At 39.8% G+C, this 17,590-nt stretch overlaps 2 protein-coding genes across 4 annotated transcripts in view; one reads left to right on the top strand and one right to left on the bottom strand.

Moving 5' to 3' along the window:
* The window catches only part of chrna5 (cholinergic receptor, nicotinic, alpha 5), a 32,757-nt gene extending 15,283 nt beyond the window's left edge, over window positions 1-17,474 (top strand). The window contains exons 1-8 of one of the 3 annotated variants that reach the window (XM_023274885.3): window positions 8,467-8,685; window positions 9,035-9,175; window positions 13,522-13,673; window positions 13,851-13,895; window positions 14,986-15,095; window positions 15,298-15,475; window positions 15,548-16,243; window positions 16,405-17,474. In XM_023274885.3, coding sequence (XP_023130653.1) covers window positions 9,088-9,175; window positions 13,522-13,673; window positions 13,851-13,895; window positions 14,986-15,095; window positions 15,298-15,475; window positions 15,548-16,243; window positions 16,405-16,563 — 1,428 coding nt within the window. In that variant the 5' untranslated portion in view covers window positions 8,467-8,685; window positions 9,035-9,087 and the 3' untranslated portion in view covers window positions 16,564-17,474. The other 2 variants (XM_055013029.1, XM_055013034.1) reach the window with 2 other exon arrangements.
* On the bottom strand, window positions 193-4,568 carry LOC111571628 (UDP-glucuronosyltransferase 2A2-like). Its single transcript, XM_035950325.2, has 2 exons — window positions 4,412-4,568; window positions 193-3,156 (listed from the first exon to the last, which is right to left on the bottom strand). The coding sequence occupies exon 2, from the start codon at window positions 3,154-3,156 to the stop codon at window positions 1,576-1,578; it is 1,581 nt and encodes a 526-aa protein (XP_035806218.2). The 5' UTR covers window positions 4,412-4,568; the 3' UTR covers window positions 193-1,575.
* Window positions 17,475-17,590: the final 116 nt, after the last annotated feature.

Here is a 17,590-nt window from a genome sequence, read left to right as displayed (position 1 = left end):
TTTACTCATATACAGTAGTTCATTTTTTAAAAGAATATTGGCTCATATTATCAATTTTCCACTGAGAAGCTGCTGCAGTGAGATTTAAGTGATACGTCTATCCAATAAATACCAAGTATGCAGATAATCAAACAGTTCAGATTTATTGTATAGTTCGTTATAGCTTGCCAAAACAAAAACAACCAGATGTAATTGGTTTGCTAAAGTAGTTTATTGCTCAGTGACAGAAGTAACACAAAAGTGGTCAAACAAAGGAAAACAAGAGATGGGTTCTTGCTAAATCAAAGAATGAAATAAAACCAACTGAAACTAATACAACACAAATGTGTCCTGTGCATACAAATAACTAAATAAAAACGGTGCCTCAAAACACAAACATTTCCAATGAAACAAAAGACACAAATCACCACCCTTCAGTCTCTACAAAACACATACTCACCAAAATTAGCAGGATGCTAACAGGAGCTACAGTCTTCACCAATACTGGTAGCTCCTCACCAAAATAGCAGCTGCTAACAGAAGCTCTAATTTTTGTTTAACCACCCCTCAGTGGCTACGGAAGCTATGGACCACACAGAGCACACAACAACTCAAGAGGTACCAAGGTAAACTGGTCATGTTAAATCCCAACTTTCTTGACTGAAAATTTGGTTGCAGATTCTATCACGTGTGGTGATAGTTGGGATTTTTTGGGAAGAGGAGTTGTGGTTGTGGGCCAATCCGACAGTTCAAAAGGTGTGGGGAACCAGGGGTGAGAGCAGGTCTGGAGCTCCAGGCCAATCATTTTTCATAACTGCCAAGTGGGTCTTCAGCCACCTATAAATAATACAGTCTCCACAAGCCATCCCAACACACAAAGTCCGTTACCAACCACATTGAGTATAAATATCCACAATGGGACAAATAATTTCAAACCTAATGTACATTCATTCCTTCTGCTTCATTTCTACCGTGTTATTATGAAGATGGTCACAACATCCATTTAGTTCATCCAAATAATTTACTACAATATGAATATTGAGCAAATTCACTCACAAATCCCATAATAATCTCATGATAAATCCAATTTTTTGATGGCACTGAATTTTTAAAATCGAATTTGTCTACAAATTGTACAGACAGGCGACACATAAAAGGAAAACCTAAATTTGAAAATGGAGAAACACAACTAACACACGTGTTACGATTCATAATGAAGTAGTTAACATCCAGTCAGAATTTGTTGCATGTGTAAAAATGCTGACCCAGTTGCTTCTGTTGCTTCTGGTTTTCTACCACAATTGAAAGAAGGAAAGATTGAAGTGACCCTAAAAGAGGGTTCATTGCTGGGGAATGGATGGCAGGAGCTTAAGAGTACTGTATTCAGATCTCAAAATTAATATTCAGATGCCACCACAATGACTGAATATTCGAATATTCAGGTCTTGCCCTAGTGGTGTGCACTAAGAAAATGGTCCAGGCCTGAATGCTTGAGCCCTATAGAGAGAAGATGTGGTGGTTCTGTTATGGTTGCCAAACCTAAAAGAGAGGTCCAGTTGGTTTAATTTGTCACCCGTCTGTACATCCCTTAAATCATTACTCACATTTCACTTTAGGTTTACACATTGCATTACACAAACACCTAATCAAGAAGAAAGTAGATAGAAGCATGAGCAGCACAGCTCCACCCAGGAACAGAGCTACGTCTACAGAGTGGTAGGAATACCAGGACATTCTGAGTGATGCTGGTTTCAGGTGAGCTGCACCTTTGTGTCTCATGACAAACTCGATCCAGAAGAGGGCGTTATCCATTGGTGTTATTGGCTGATCTCTGTGCAGCCTGGAGAGTCTCTGCATGTTCATCCTGTAGGAAGATTCAGTCAGGACCTCCTGGATAGCTTTTAGGAAGTTGTTGTCTTTGTCCACTGTAGCATACGAAAGAATCTTAGCTGCTCCTTTCTCTTTAAGTCGGATCAGGTTGTCATATTGGTCAAATCCCAAGGGAAGACCCACAACTGGGACTCCATGATAAAGAGCTTCTTGGACTCCGTTTGTTCCTCCATGAGCCACAAACACTTTTACTTTAGGATGTCCTAGAAGGTCGTTCTGAGGCATCCAGTTCACAATTAAAGTGTTGTTGGCCAGAGTGTCTGGTTTGCGGCCTTTATAACTCCATATAACTTTTTGAGGAAGTTTAGCAAAAGCTGCAGCGATCTCATTTGCCATGTCAGCAGGTAGTTCATTCACAAAAGTCCCCAGAGACATGATGATGACTCCATGCTCTCCAGAACTCTGCACAAACTCCTCCAAGTGTTGAGACAGAGGTTTTGGAGGTTTACACTGGAACCCTCCTATGTACACAACATTAGGCATTGTGGGACGAGGGAACTCAAACACAAAGTCCACTCTCATCAGCCAAATGTCTGCATCAATCATTAACTGAAAAAAATTCTTATCAGGCCCCAGATACTTGTCACAAATTTTCTGATATACATCTCTGATCAAATACTTCCGTGCCTTGTTTTTTAAATATGAAATCACATTTTTAACTCTCTGAAAAAAGGTCATCTTATCAGTTAAACCAGAACCAGTTATAGGAATATAAGATATGGGTGAAGGGGCAATAGCAAGATGAACTTCTTCAGCTATTAACCAACGAACATTATAAACCAAAGGAAGGTTCAAATATTTGGCCAAAATGGGTCCACTTCCCCAGCACGGGTCAGTGAGGACCACGTCAAACTTGGTGTCGTTCAACTTTCTCATCAAAGCTCTGTCACCTAGCATTGCTGATGCATACTCACCCACAGCTGCATGAGCGTCAACAAATGTACGAAACATCCCTACAGTCAAATGGAGAAAACTTGTCAAGGGAAGAGCTCCCCGTTCAAATTCCATGACCTCAGAAACTATTCTTGTGATGAACTCCTTATCTAAGCCCCTCTCTACGGGAACTGTGTAGGTACTGTAATATGTGGAATTATCCTTGATGTACCAGCTTTTGCTGGAACGCACAATAGTTAGATTGTGTCCTCTGGAGTGCAGAGCTTGAAGTAGGATATCCATGTTTATCCAGTGGCTGCCTTCAGTAGGAATGACCAAGATGTTGCCACCTTGGCAGGTTCTGGACAGAAGGATGAGCAGCAGCAAAGCACTGCAGCAATAGATCAGCCTCATCTGGAAGAACAACAGTTAACAATCAGTTGACAAAACCGTGGAATGTTATTCCACCATAAGCGTACTGTGACTGTTTCAAACTCACTTGTTTTAAAACTTAAGCCTTTTGCAATTATGTTCTTTGATATGATTGCTCCATGTCTGAATGAATACTCTGATAAGTTTTCCATAAAAGATTGGGGAACAAGCTTACTAGGTTGAACCTAGTAAAAACTGAGCATCGTTTTAAACATGGTACAAGTAATAACTGCAGGCAGTTACACTAATGGATGTCAGTGTGGCTTTGTGAGTTTATGAAGTGATCTAGGGGAGGCTTAAGCCATATTCCAGCACCAACAATAGTCCAGAAAAATCACAGAGCTTTTTCATTCATCTTGCTATAAATTTTTTGACCGATCATGTATAATGAAGTTTAGTTTGTTGCTTCAGCTGTTCGCAAGTGTCTTATCTCTGGGGTTTATTAAATACCTGTAGCATCAAACAGCAGCAGGGTGCATATGGGCACCTCCAAAGTGAGCCCCTGTGCGCATTTAGGCACATGGCACAACAACAGCAACCACATTAATTCGTTGTAATAATGAATTATCTTCGACATGGGAATGGAGGCTCGATCGGGACATAACAGTAAATCACACTGTACTTTTCTTCACTTCAGATAAGCGAGCTGTAACACAGAGTCACAGGTTATAAGCTGCAATAAAATAATTTGTCACATGATGTTTTTAATGTATTGTGCAAGATCTCTCTGGATGTACTGTATGATCTTGCACGTACGAATGTCGTCACTTTAACAGATTGAAGAAGTCCGCAATGTGTGAGTCAACAAAGAATTCGAAAAACATTCCAATTTCAAATCATCCAAACTGCACTTATTGTCACGATTTCTCACTCCTCTCATTTCCCATCATTCTAAGGTTTTCTCTCTTACTTTTCCATGACACCGAATAGTCATTCCTCTTCCAAAAGTCAGTTATTTTGGCATAAAAGCGCTGTAGCTCTTTAAAACTAAATAATAATAATAATAATAATAATAATAATAATAATAATAATAATAATAATAATAATAATAATAATAATAATAATAATAATAATTAACAAGTACAAAATGCTGATTTTTCTAAAGATACTTCAACACGTTTAAATGTGTTTTAAAACTGCAGCTGCATTCAAAACATCCCTTCTCAACCTAACCGGGCTGTGAGATGAACTCATGTATCATTTTAACATGCGTTTAGATCAACAGTTTCTTACTTACTGTGCTCTGTATTGTTTCTGTAAACGGACAGAATCCCGGTGTTAGAAAACTGCTCGGCACAGAACCAGTGCGCCAAATCCGACAAGTCTGTATTTCAGTAATCCGGAGAGGAGGAGCTGAAGACGTACTATCGTGTCAGTGGAGCTCTGGGTAATGAAAGGCAGTAACTGATCAGTCTGAGAGCCACCAGTAATTATAGCACAGTTTACTGATTAGCAGGGCCTTTATTACACACAGAAGCAATGGGGTGTCTTTATTTACTATGGCTCGTTAATAATCCTCCATTTATATATGACTTTGGCCATAATGATTTAATAGTACCTTTAGGTCATTTGTCTGGTTATTTAAGCATAATCCTAACCTCATTACAAGAAGATGATTGATTTATTTCCTCTCTGTCACTTGGCAAAGACTGTGGAACTACAGAACAGACTACACATGAAATGCAGTTTAAATTAGGCTAATATCAGTCCGCTCTGGCTTTGTTCCACTAAGCACAAAATGAACTTATCAGTGTGTTGGCAGCATTGCAGTGTGTGGATGTTAATCCTGCTTGTCTCCACTCACTGACTGACAACAACTAAATGTAATTTGTATGACTGGCACTGCAAACAGCTTGTTTTTGCAATACTGTAGCCCTGTCAAGCCTGACCCATCCAAAAATATCCAGAAAATAAATTTTTTTTTTGGGAACTGAGATGTTTATTACCCCTTTTAACAAAATTCTAAGCAAAATATTTGCCATATAATTTTGTTTATGATATATTTTTGTATCAAATTTGATATATTAGACATTATAGTTAACTTTCTGCTCACAACAATCTAAAGCAAAACTCCACTCCAGTCTACTAATTAGCATTGAGAGAGCTGACACACTTCACAACAACAACAACAAAAAATAATAATATAATAATAAATAAAATTAAAAGAAAGAACAAAACAAACTGCAGGGAGCTTTGTCTTCATCTCCCAGTAGGTTCTCACACTGGACATATGTACTAATCTCATATGCCTGTACATGACTAGAACCTGCTCTATCTCTGTCTAATTGCTTTTTCTCTCTTCTTCCTCTAGTTTTTTGACATTTTAAAAATAGGTCAATATAGTATAGTGATTATGATTTCACAGGATTTGTTATTGTAAAAATACTCAAAATGCATTTGAAAGATGGCTTTTCATTCATTAATTAACTTAAGTAATTAAAATAGTATGTGTTTGTATTTTCATAGGTATAGTGTAGATTACATTACAAAAATGGTACATGACAATTCAGGAAAAAAGCACGTTATAATCCTGGAGTATCAAATTTGATACAGACATTTTAACAGAAGTTAAATGAAATATAAACAACGAATTACATAGTAAATATGCATTCGTTCAATGCATAAAATACTTATTTTTAAAAATGAGTAACAATTTAGATGTTATTTTTACCATTACTTCTTGAAAATTAGCAATTATTTTCCTGAAAAACGTGTGTGGACAATGTCATGATACTCGTCATTTTGGAAAGGGAAAAAATACTTCAGCTGACTGTAGTGGAATGATAATCCACTAGGGGGCAGAATACACGTATTAGGCTATTCAGTCAAAGTCAAAGTCAAAGCCAGCTTTATTGTCAATTCTTCAATATGTACATGAAATACCAAGAATCGAAATTTCGTTACTCTCTCTTCGTGCAACAGTAGACATTAAATAAAGACTTAGAGAATAAGATATTAAAGGGCAAAAAAGAACAAAGGAAGCGAAATTAGAGCCGAGCAACAACTAAGAACTAAGAAAAGCAAAACTGAGTGAAATGTAAACATGACCATGAGATAAAGTGACGGATTTAGTGCAGAATACTCAGAACAGTGCAAATAAGTAACAGTCCAAGAAGTGCAAATATGCTTGGTGCTTGAATGTGCTATTTCAGTGCAGATCAGAGGTTATTTGACCAGAGTTTGTGTATGCGGTGGAAAGGGGTGGTAGAGAGGGCAGAGAGGGGAGAGAGTTCAGCTTCCTGACAGCCTGATGGACGAAACTGTTGCTCAGTCGGCTGGTCCTTTACTTACAACAGGTTTTTAACCCTGTGTTGTCTTTGGGTCTAAAATGACCCGTCCACTATCTTAAATAGCACAGAAAACCCCCTAAATGACCTTTTTTCAACGTGAACTTTTCCTAAAGTGAAATTCTTATTATTGTTGTAGGTTCTGCATCTTGTGGGAGGGAGCAATGATTCAAAAGATGTAAGAAGATTCAGATTTTGTTCTTTAGTTTTGTAGTTTTCCATTCCATTGGACGGTATACAGTACACTGTTGTTTCCCTTCAAAAATACATTTCAAGCTACTTTCCGCACATTTCTGGTACTTTCTTCGGATATAAAAGCACTATCTCTTGCAAAACAAATAATGTTAACACCAATGCAGTATCTTTAGCAGCAATAATAGTGATAATAAACCTCTACTTAAGTGAAGAAAACAGTGATAACACGTGTGATGTAATAAAAATGAGCTGTGTCCACTGATTAAATACAGTCTTTCTGCCCTCTGAAGAGCAAAAAACCCAGACATTCACAAAGTGTGCGATGCAGGACAGGTTGGTTCTTCATGTAAAACTGATTTTTGTTTGAAAATTGAATAAAGCTGCCCTATTTTAGAGGCTCAGGGGAAGTGAGTCATTTTTGACTCTTAGGACAAGGGGAGTGTACAGGATCATAAATCAACACGAGGGTTAAGGAAACTATTTATTATGCTGATGAAATAGAAGTCTCGGGAACTCATGTATCAGAAAAGGATTGTTTGTTTCAGGTATGGCCTATTGATGCTTTTAAATATCTGTTTTATATCACAGATCCTCTGCTTTTATTTCCATGGAAATGCCATTGTATCTGTTTGTTTGTGTGATATTCACAGTGAATATTTAATTATCAGTTTCTATGTTTACCTCTCTTTAGCAGTGTTGTGTATGCATCCATTGTAGGAAGATAATAGGTGTAGGTGTATCCCTTGTGCTTTTTCTGGAGCCACAGAAAGGAAAAGATGCCTCCTTGCACTTATCAAGTGTTTGAAATAACAGCCAAGGTCAGAGATGGGCTTCCTTCTCTCATTCTATCATGTAAGGGGACACCACATGCCCTGGAGGGATTTTTCCTTTAATAAAACATTCTTCAAACTGTTTTTTGACAGCAAATTCTGATATTTTTCAGTTGCCCCACTCATGCTCATTTTCACACTCGATAAAATATACAGTAGCTAAAACTGAACAGTGTTATATTCATGCAATATTCAAAAGGCAGCCTTTCTAGTTGATACTACAAGACTGGTTTTGGGAGCCTTGTATATTCCCAAAACTGTGATTCCTCAGTAGCAGTAATTTGAACATTCTCTTAAGATTTTTAAAAATTGTGCTTCATAGAAAATTCTATTTTATCCTTCTCATAAATTAATAAACAATTCCCCTGTTTATGTTTAGAGATACTGGAAAATTGCTTACAAAACTATTAATTCTAAGATAGGGAGTAGCTACCTTTATTTAAAGGCACATAAAAAAATGTTGTGTTGTATGACCATGTGTCATTATAAATCTATAGCTCTGCATATGGGAAAAAAATGTCTAAAATTACTGTTTGTGAAATTCTGTAATTCAAGCGTTTTGCAATCAAAAAATTCAGTTGTGAAATATTACAGTACTACATATGTTCAATTGAACGTGGAAAATCATTTTTCATTGCAAGCTGGATGTAGACATCTTTTCATCCCAAACATCTCTGGATCACACAGTATGTTGTTGTCAAGGAAGCACAAACATGTTGACATGACAGGAAAACTGCTGGTACAAAGTGAAGCATCACATGCAGCTGTGGACACCAGGTAATGACCTTAAAACTGTTCCGGAAATGTGAGGCACAATCTCAGTGGCAGATCTGGCCATTTGCTGCTGTGGAGAGGCAGAGAGGCGGCGACTATTCCTGCCTGTGATTAGTGACCACAAGAATGCTAGAGGAAGGGGAGGGACGGATGGATGATGGTGGTGGTGGTGGTGGTGGTGGTGGTGGTGGTGGTGGGGGCTGGGGCGGACTCTCTGAAGGAGGAGGAGGAAGAGATGAGGATGCACTGCCTGTGCACAATTGGAGGCAGCAGGGAGTGAAGCAGCATCTGTGAGAGGCGAGAGAAAGAACCTGCATGGAATGGAGGAGCAGTGAAGCTGCGCTGTCGCTGTTGCGAGGATTCCCCCCCACTTCCACAGCCACCGCCACTCTGGATTGTGTGTTAATGGAAGAGATTCAGAATAGGTCTGTGTTCAGCATGTGCATGCTTATATGTGAAATGTAATTATTACCCTGGCTAGGCTCATATTAGCAAGGTGAAGGTAGTACATTCTTGTTCAGGATGTTGCTCAGTGTGTAAAAGGTGTGTAATCAATGCTTTTTGTTATTTAGCGTAGGTGATGCTTTTGGTGCTTTACACAGCATCTTCACTGTACATGTAGCTTTATCAAAGTGGAGCAGGGGTGACTACCTTAGGATGTGAACCTTTAACCCAAGGCACGGTTAAAGCTGTTGCCCTTGTAGCGCAAATGTACACACTGTACACAAAAGCTGCTCTTTCTAATGCCTGCCGTTTCTATTGTTCATTCTCCAGCTCTGGGATGCCCAAGGGACCAGCTGCATGGAAGCAGTGCCACCTCTGATATAATGCTGAAAGCAGGAGGAGCAGCCACCTCTCTTGCACTGCTGCTGCTGCTGCCGTTGCTGTGCTGGTGCCACCTGTGCCATTCACTGCGTGAGTGTTTTCAGGACCGGGAATGTCTCATGACATTAACATAGTGGGATGGAATAGGCTCGGTATGACAGATGGCGTAGCGGAAGATGAGTTGGACTCATCCTACTTGGAGACATGTCGAAACAGATAAAGAAGATGCAGATATTCACAGATGGAAGAGTAAAAAGCAAAGAGAGAAAAGCACTAATTTGACTACTTGCAAGTTCATATGAAATTTTGCATTTGTCCAGATAGCGTTAATGTCCATTTTTTGGCAATCAGTGGTCTTAGCTTAGTGGAAGCCACAGTAATTGAGCTGTTGCACAACACTGTATAGAACGTTAAATGTCTAGCAGCTAATAAAACAGCACATTTTGGATATGTACTAAGTGAAAGACTAATTTTAGACTTACTTTTAAACAGCTGGGCCTCATACTGATTGTTTTATTTAGGGGGTGGGGTATCAACAACATGAGTCTTCTTTGGATGTAATGCTAATTCATTAATGCAGGAAGATGCTGGGCTAATGCAGCAGTTCAGGTCATATCAGATAAACGGTTGTGATTCACAATAGTTCACAATACGGGACAGCTTTACTATTCACCACCACAGGGCAGAGCTGTGGGAGCTAAACTTAACTTTGATATGACATTCATGTGGCTTGAGGCACACAGTTAGTCATCAAAATGTGGGTAGATGGAAGACATGTAATCTGGATTTGAATACTTCTTTCTGTGAGAACTTTGCATGTTCTCCCTGTGCCTGCATGGATGCTCCTTCTTCCTCCCACATCCAGAGAAGTTCATTCTAAACAGGCTGTAGGTGTGTGTCACAAATGTGTGATTGTGTGTGGTTGTGTTTTGCTGGACGGCAGCCTGTCCAAGGGGTTCGACGTCTTTCATTAAATGTCAGCTGGGATGTACTCCAGCTCCATGTGAGGATAAAGCAGGTTCAGCTAACAGATGAATAGATGATGTGATGGACAGGTTTTGGGGTCAGGCAGGTATTGTAATCCTTAACATTATATATTCTGTGGTTATTTTACGCAGCTGCTTTCTTTTTGCAGTGCTTCCCACTGATCCTGGCAAACAACAGCTAGCCCTGCCTCAAGTGAATCATTTAACATTAAATATTAATTTTACTCAGCATTCGGTGTAAATATCATTTCAGCAGATGCTGACTTTAAATGAGCTCCCTCTTTGCGTCATAGCACAGACTTCATTTCATGTGTTACTGCATTTTAGACTTGTCCATTTATCAACAAGCAAATCAGCAGTGATGAATGTAGAATCCAGCCCATTCTGCTGCCTGCTTTTCAGCCAAGCAGGATGCTGGTGACAGTGCAGGAGAAGCATGAAGAGATGATGAATTTGCTGATCACACAGTCATTGATTGTGGGTGTTGCAGCCTTGTCTTTATTGATCCACACACACTGAGAGAGTGGCACCACATATTTGTGGTCAGTCCTGTGGTAGATTTCCAGCCACGTTCTCCATCCATAAATTGAGTTTATTGCCACATAGAAGAATGATTTAAAGGGCAGGATGAATGAAACTGTGTGCATTTCAACATGTAATCAATATTTGCTACTCGCTTGGAGGACTCTGTTTCTGCAAAGCAGTGCAGCAGTTTGACTGATTCAAGAAATGGTAGCTTTGTAAAAGAGTTTCACCCATCATATACTGAACCTACCTTTAATGCCACATGTCGTGTCACTTTGTCAGTACATGCTTGATATTATTATAGAAAGAATTACAGTTTATTCCTTTTCTTTTGCGGAGCACAATTTTGAACAAGAGAAGATCCAACGTGATTAGAAAAAAGTAGAGGTCAAGCAGCCGATGTGTGTTGGCACCATACAGTTGATGAAGGTTGCTACAGTTTTCCAGCAATGTAAGTCTATAGGAGTCAATTATAAAACTAATTACTTCTTTGAAAACCAGCACATTGTCAGCACATTGTCATGTGTAAGTCCAAGAAATATTTTCACATTTTGAGGTGACTATCCAATAATTTCAACATCCACCATCCTCAGCCAAAAGTTGAGGTTCTGTTTTTATTTATTTTGCCATATACATATGCTTCACTGTCCCATTTACAGCACCCTACTGTATATTTACCATTTATTATATGTGCACTTAATATGCCAAGATTCATTAGTAACCAGTGATTTATTTATTTAGTTTTTAATGAAAGGCATCCACCTTGAATCAAGAGCGTCTGCATTATTTACGTTCACTAATGCATATGAGTCACAGTGCAAGACAGGTAAATAAGCACATCAGGTTCTTACTGTAGGGAAGGATGGAAAGACACACAACAAATAGGAAATGGGCCAGGGCTCTGTTTCACAAAGCAGGTTCAACAAACTCTGAGTGTAACCCTGAACTCTGAGTTTATCTACTCTGAGACAGAAAACTCTGAGTTTTCGGTTCCAGAACAGCTGATCTGAGTTGGTTTAATCAATTCGGAGTAGTTTCACCCAGAGTTAAGAGCGTGCACCACAACTCTAAAAAGCCAGCATCAATGGAGCCACAATTTGACGAGTCGCCATGGCAACGGGGAAGCGGAGGGCTGCGTTTTTCACCCCACTTGAATTGGAAATCTTAATGCGCTCATATGGTGAGCTTGAACACGTTTTTAAAAAGAAGTGCTACAGCTGCAAAAGAGAGGGAGACAGCGTGGGAGAACATTGCTGCCCGGGTCAATGTGTACGTTTAAATGTTGTCCTTTGCAATCACAATAATATTACAGGGGAAAACTGTTTGAATGGTAGCCTATTAAGTTATTTCATTTAGGTGCAATCCTGTGGGGGAGAAGCACACGTGGCAGCAGCTTAAGATGAAATATAAAAATACTCCCTGGGAAATCCTAAAAGAAATTAAAACTACTAATCCCAGTCTGAGGTTGCAGCACAATGTCATTAACAGAATATGATTTAAATATAATTTAACAGATCTCTACATCATTTACCTGCAATCCTGTGGAACTCCTCCTTGATGATTCTGACAGGTTTATGTCCAGGGAAAACCACAAAGATGGTAAAAGTCGTTTCAGGGCCAGACACACTTTTCTGACCGTCCTGCATACAGTTGCTTTACTGAAGTGCTCTGCATCTCTGATATTATACAAAAACTTCCATTTGCGAAGAACCACAGCGCAACACACAATATCTGCTGGGATGTGAGAGCATGACTGCGGCTGGTAATGTTGCAAATGTAAGGACGGATTAGGTTGTATGTAGATTATGGACTGTGACGTGAAACGGTACCGTTCAAAAAGATAATTGTCTGGAAATGCGAGAACATCTGTGCGCGGTCTGATAACAATATCCCGACGAATATTTAATTCTCTACGTAGTAATGCTGCTCCTTCATCCACTGGATCATTAATGAAAGGACATTTCACTAAACCTGCTTTGTGAAACGGACCCCTGGTCTCTCCTTTGCTTTCTCCAGTCAGACTTAAATATGTTCGGATGGTATACATGTAGGCTCTTTGCCGTGTTACTTGAGCTGTATCTTAGCTGTTTTTGCACTGTTATGGCCTACATTGTCCTGCAGCAGTGTTTAGGTGGGAGGTGTATGTCAAACTAGCATCTACATGAATGTCAGGACCCAAGGATTCCCCTGTAGAACTATGCATTGTAACAAGATGATCAATGTCATTCACTTGACCTCTTGGTGGTTTGTTGTTGTGGTTGATCGGTGCATATTTTGGAAATACTAACAAATGACAACATAATATTTACGTGGAAGTCCTTTGAGACTTCACTGTGTGTTATTAGCCAAGTGCAGCACTGGGACAAAACAGAATCGCGCTGAAATATGTTGGCTCTGGTTGACAGCCATGCAGCCAGACTATGCAAAAGCACAAAACAGTTCCTACTGTCCACTCATAACTGCTGCTTTCAGTGTTATTCTTCTTTGTGATAATGGCTCCATTACAGAAACTCTATCAGGTAATACTCATCTCTTGTCTCTTTTGTTAATGGATAGCAGATGGGTGTCACATGTAGAAATTCTGGCATTGCTTGTGAAGTTTCCACATGCTATATTTAAAGCAGTTGAGTCACATTGTATATTCAGTATGTGTTTGGGTCATAGCTTTGAATGCTTTGTCTATGTAACCAAAGGTTTAGGTCACAACCAGAAACTGTACACATAAAAACCATAGTAACGTCATAGAGGTGAATGCAGTGTTGTTCGAAACCAAAGCCAGAAATGAAGCAGGGAATGGGATAATTATTAACCACTGAGTCCATGATTACTCAGTAAGTCAAAAGTACTGCTGCATTTGCTGCATTAGCTTTAGATAAACTTGCATTTTTTTTTTTTTTTTTAATTTTTCTTCTTCACATCTTTTAGGTGTTCCAAAACTTTCCTCCTATGCAAAAGCAGAGGACAAACTGTTCAAATATCTCTTTGGAAACTACCAGAAATGGGTCCGTCCAGTGGAATACCTGAACCAGACGATCAGTGTGAAGTTTGGGTTGGCTATCTCCCAGCTAGTTGATGTGGTAAGAATCAAAGGGCACAGATTATGAATGATGTTTCTGACTGTGTTTATTACGCTATCAAAATTTCATCTAACTGGGTTTAAAGTGAAACTGTTATTTTAACTATTGCTCTATAAAACTTGCTTATCTTATCAACTTCTTACATTTGAACTTTGATTTCTTCTTTTACCATGTTAGGATGAGAAAAACCAGCTAATGACAACCAATGTTTGGATGAAACAGGCAAGTAGAGTTTTACATTTAACCTAAAGAACAAATAGAGTATTACATTACCCCAGATAACTTGCATGGTTGTTAGTGTAACGTTTTGGCCACGGAAGTCTTCTGAAACAACCTCTGGCTTACATGGCATTCACAGACAACCAGTCTGCCCCTCCTCACCCCGTTTTAATCAGGTCTGGTGGCATTTCACTGACAGTTCTCATCTATACAAGTCTTTTCGGCCCTCTGCCCACGCACCTGCCTCCACAAGCCCATTTCTGCTCCTGTCAGCCTTATTCATGGTCTTGGATGTCCTGTTTGTCATCTATCCTATGAATTTTCCCCAAAGATCACACTCTGCCATTCAGGTTAGTTGCTTCCTTTCACAGTGATGAATTATATCATGTAGAAAGGGAAATGGAAGGGCAGTGGCCTCATCAGTGATGTCTATCCATCATAGATGTCATTGGTATTCTGTATCGTGTCACTTTCCCCTTTAACAATCACCTTCTTTGTTTTGAGAAAGTATAATAAAATTAAGATTTTATTCAACATTTGTTTACAGTCCTAATCATTCTATTACAGCGTCCTACCATGCATACCAGCTTAAAGGAACATTTTGCCATATAGAGGAATATGCTTGTGATTAGTTTTGTTGACAAACATTTGAGGAAAAGACAGAAGACTTATGACTGCAAACTAAATATGACGCTTCTGCTAGCAGCTAGTAAGCTTAGCTTAGCACAAAGTCTGCAAATGCAGAGAAACAGACTGGTTCTGTCCCAGGGAACATAATCCATCTAGCAACACTTTATACACTTTGCGTTTTAAATGAATTAAACAAACAGTAAAAGATAATATACGTTAGATTGCGTTTAGGTACTTGTAGATAGAATTTGTCACCGGCGTACTAGACTACTTGTCTTCTTTTGTTCCCAGCCTTTGTGCTATTAGATAGCTAGCTGCTGGTGTACAATCATGAAGCGTTATCAACATTCATTTAACGCTCAAAAAAGCAAATAAGTATGACCTGATTGTCATTGTTAGTTATTTTGTTTGGGTTTTTTTTTTTGTAATTTTTCTAATAAATTTCCCATTTTACCTTATGTAGGAGTGGATGGACATGAAACTTAGATGGAATCCTGATGACTACCTGGGCATCACAATTATCCGAGTCCCCTCTGACAGGATCTGGCTCCCTGATGTTGTACTGTATGATAAGTATGTAATGTAACATGTTTAAGGCAATCACATAATGTTATGGATATTTTATATTTCAAAAATATTCTATGATAGTTGTGACATTAAAACACTTTAGAAAAGGGTAGGGAACCATGTAGAAATAAAAATGCAAACATGTCACTCTGCATGAAGCGGAGGCCACAGTTCCAAGCTATCAGCTTTAGCATATTTCTGTCAACAGTTCAGATGGACGTTTTGAGGGAACTGTCACCAAGGCTGTCGTTAAGTACGATGGAACAATAACATGGACACCTCCAGCCAATTACAAGTCAGCCTGCACCATCGATGTCACCTTCTTCCCTTTTGACCTCCAGAACTGCTCCATGAAGTTTGGCTCCTGGACATATGATGGATCCCAGGTGAGTCTGCACAGTGCATTAGTGTTAGTCATAACCTGTGACTGACATGAGATTTCACTCTGTGTTTTACAGGTTGACATAATCCTGGAGGACTTCCATGTGGACAAGCAGGACTATTTTGACAATGGTGAATGGGAGATAGTGAAGGCCACAGGCAGCCGTGGTCTGAGGACTGATGGCAGCTCTTCTTATCCCACCATCACCTACTTCTTTATTATCCGCAGGTTGCCTCTTTTCTACACCCTCTTCCTCATCATTCCCTGCATTGGCCTGTCCTTTCTTACCATCCTCGTCTTCTACCTGCCTTCAAATGGTGGTGAGAAGATTTCTCTCTGCACCTCAGTACTGGTGTCGCTCACAGTCTTCCTCCTGGTTATTGAGGAGATCATCCCCTCCTCTTCCAAAGCAATCCCTCTTATAGGGGAGTACCTGGTCTTCACCATGATCTTCGTCACGCTTTCCATTATCATCACTGTCTTTGCCATCAACATCCACCATCGCTCTTCCTCTACACATAATGACATGGCACCCTGGGTGAGGAGGATTTTCCTGCATCTATTGCCCAAACTGCTATGCATGCGTAGCCATGTGGACCGTTATGCGACAGCTGGGGCTGCCAGAGTGGGAGGAGCAGTTGGACTGGGCAGGACGACAGACTCACATCCTGAGCTCACCCCTCTCCTCTACAACCGACGCAACTTACAAGCTGCTTTGGAGTCTATTCGCTACATAACCATGCATGTGGTTAAAGAAAATGAGGTCAGAGAGGTGAGCTTCACAGATTGTGACAAACACCATATGTTTCACATGAAATAAAGGGAAAGAAAGTCACTTCCCTTGTTTAAATAAATCATGTCTGGTCTATACATTTCTTTGCACTTAAGTTTTGGGGATATGTTTCGGGCTGACATGCTTTTTTGTTACTATAGGTGGTACAAGACTGGAAGTTTGTAGCCCAGGTCCTGGATCGGGTGTTTCTGTGGGCCTTCCTCCTGGTGTCGATCCTCGGCTCTGCTCTTCTTTTCATTCCAGTTATTTATAAATGGGCCAGCATCATAGTCCCTAACTATACTGGAAGTACCCTCTGAGTTCTACTTACCACAACTGGAAGCAAAGCACATCAACAGCTCTTTATGGTCTTATTTGAGATTTGAAAGAAAGAGATACTAAGACTGCCATTCAAATAAGAGTCCTGTTCTAGGTATCCATGTCTGTCTGTGAGCTACAGTTGTGCCAGAGATCAAGCTGCAGCTTCCAGGGCCTTGTTTGCAGATTGCAGAGACATGCTGTCTCAAATCCATACTACAGTAAGAGTGTAGTGCATTCAGATTGGAAGTGTGACAAAATAAAGCATACTCCAAGTGGACAGCACGTTTGCTGATTCTGTCAGAGCTGCTCACAGCTAGAAGTTGAAAGGTGGTGAAGCAGGGGAGATATTGGGAAATCTCTTTAAAAACAATTGGTATGTTGCAGATATTATATAGAATTAGTGTGAATTTGGTATAAACCTGCTGTGCAGAACTTTTGTCCCCCCGTTCTGCCAGTGAGAACACTGTTGATGCATGCTCATGATGTATGCCTTGCTGCTGATTGCTTCTTTTTAGACTGTATTCTGTTCCCCTTAAACGCCAACCGTCTTGTTCCATCTGGAGCATCACAGAGTGTTCTTGGACACTTAATCCCAGTCACTGTAGCCTGTTCCATCTCTGTCACTATGGTTGCTCCTCTCTTCAGCTCTGGCAAACCAATCATTGCTGGTTGACATAAAATACATTGCTGTCAGTGCACCAGAGTGGGGATGTCACCACAGACAGAAGATTTAAAACTCTGGTTTACTGTGAAACATAGTGAGATTTATCTGGCACCGGTAGGTTTGTCAGCACTGTATGAACTCATTTGGCAGGGCTTGAATGTAAAAATCCTGAAAAAGTCCTGCACTGTAGCTTTTAGGATTCTGAATTCTGTATTCCTGAGATTAAAGATGATTTAAAGAAGATGAGCTGCATTTTGTCTGCATTTCATACATAAATAAATTACAGTACAATACAGTACATTAATTTGGCCCTGTGTACTTGCTGTCATCATGGAGTAGAGATTTATTACTGGGTCTGGTAA

Source organism: Amphiprion ocellaris, chromosome 1 (assembly GCF_022539595.1).
Source record: "Amphiprion ocellaris isolate individual 3 ecotype Okinawa chromosome 1, ASM2253959v1, whole genome shotgun sequence".
In the NCBI taxonomy this organism is placed as follows: Eukaryota; Metazoa; Chordata; class Actinopteri; family Pomacentridae; genus Amphiprion; species Amphiprion ocellaris.
The sequence above is the reverse complement of the archived record's forward strand: the minus strand, read 5'-3'. Positions and strand labels throughout refer to the sequence as shown.

Coding starts and splice junctions, on each gene's coding strand:
- LOC111571628 (XM_035950325.2), bottom strand. CDS start 3,156: ATGAGGCTGATCTATTGCTGCAGTGCTTTGCTGCTGCTCATCCTTCTG.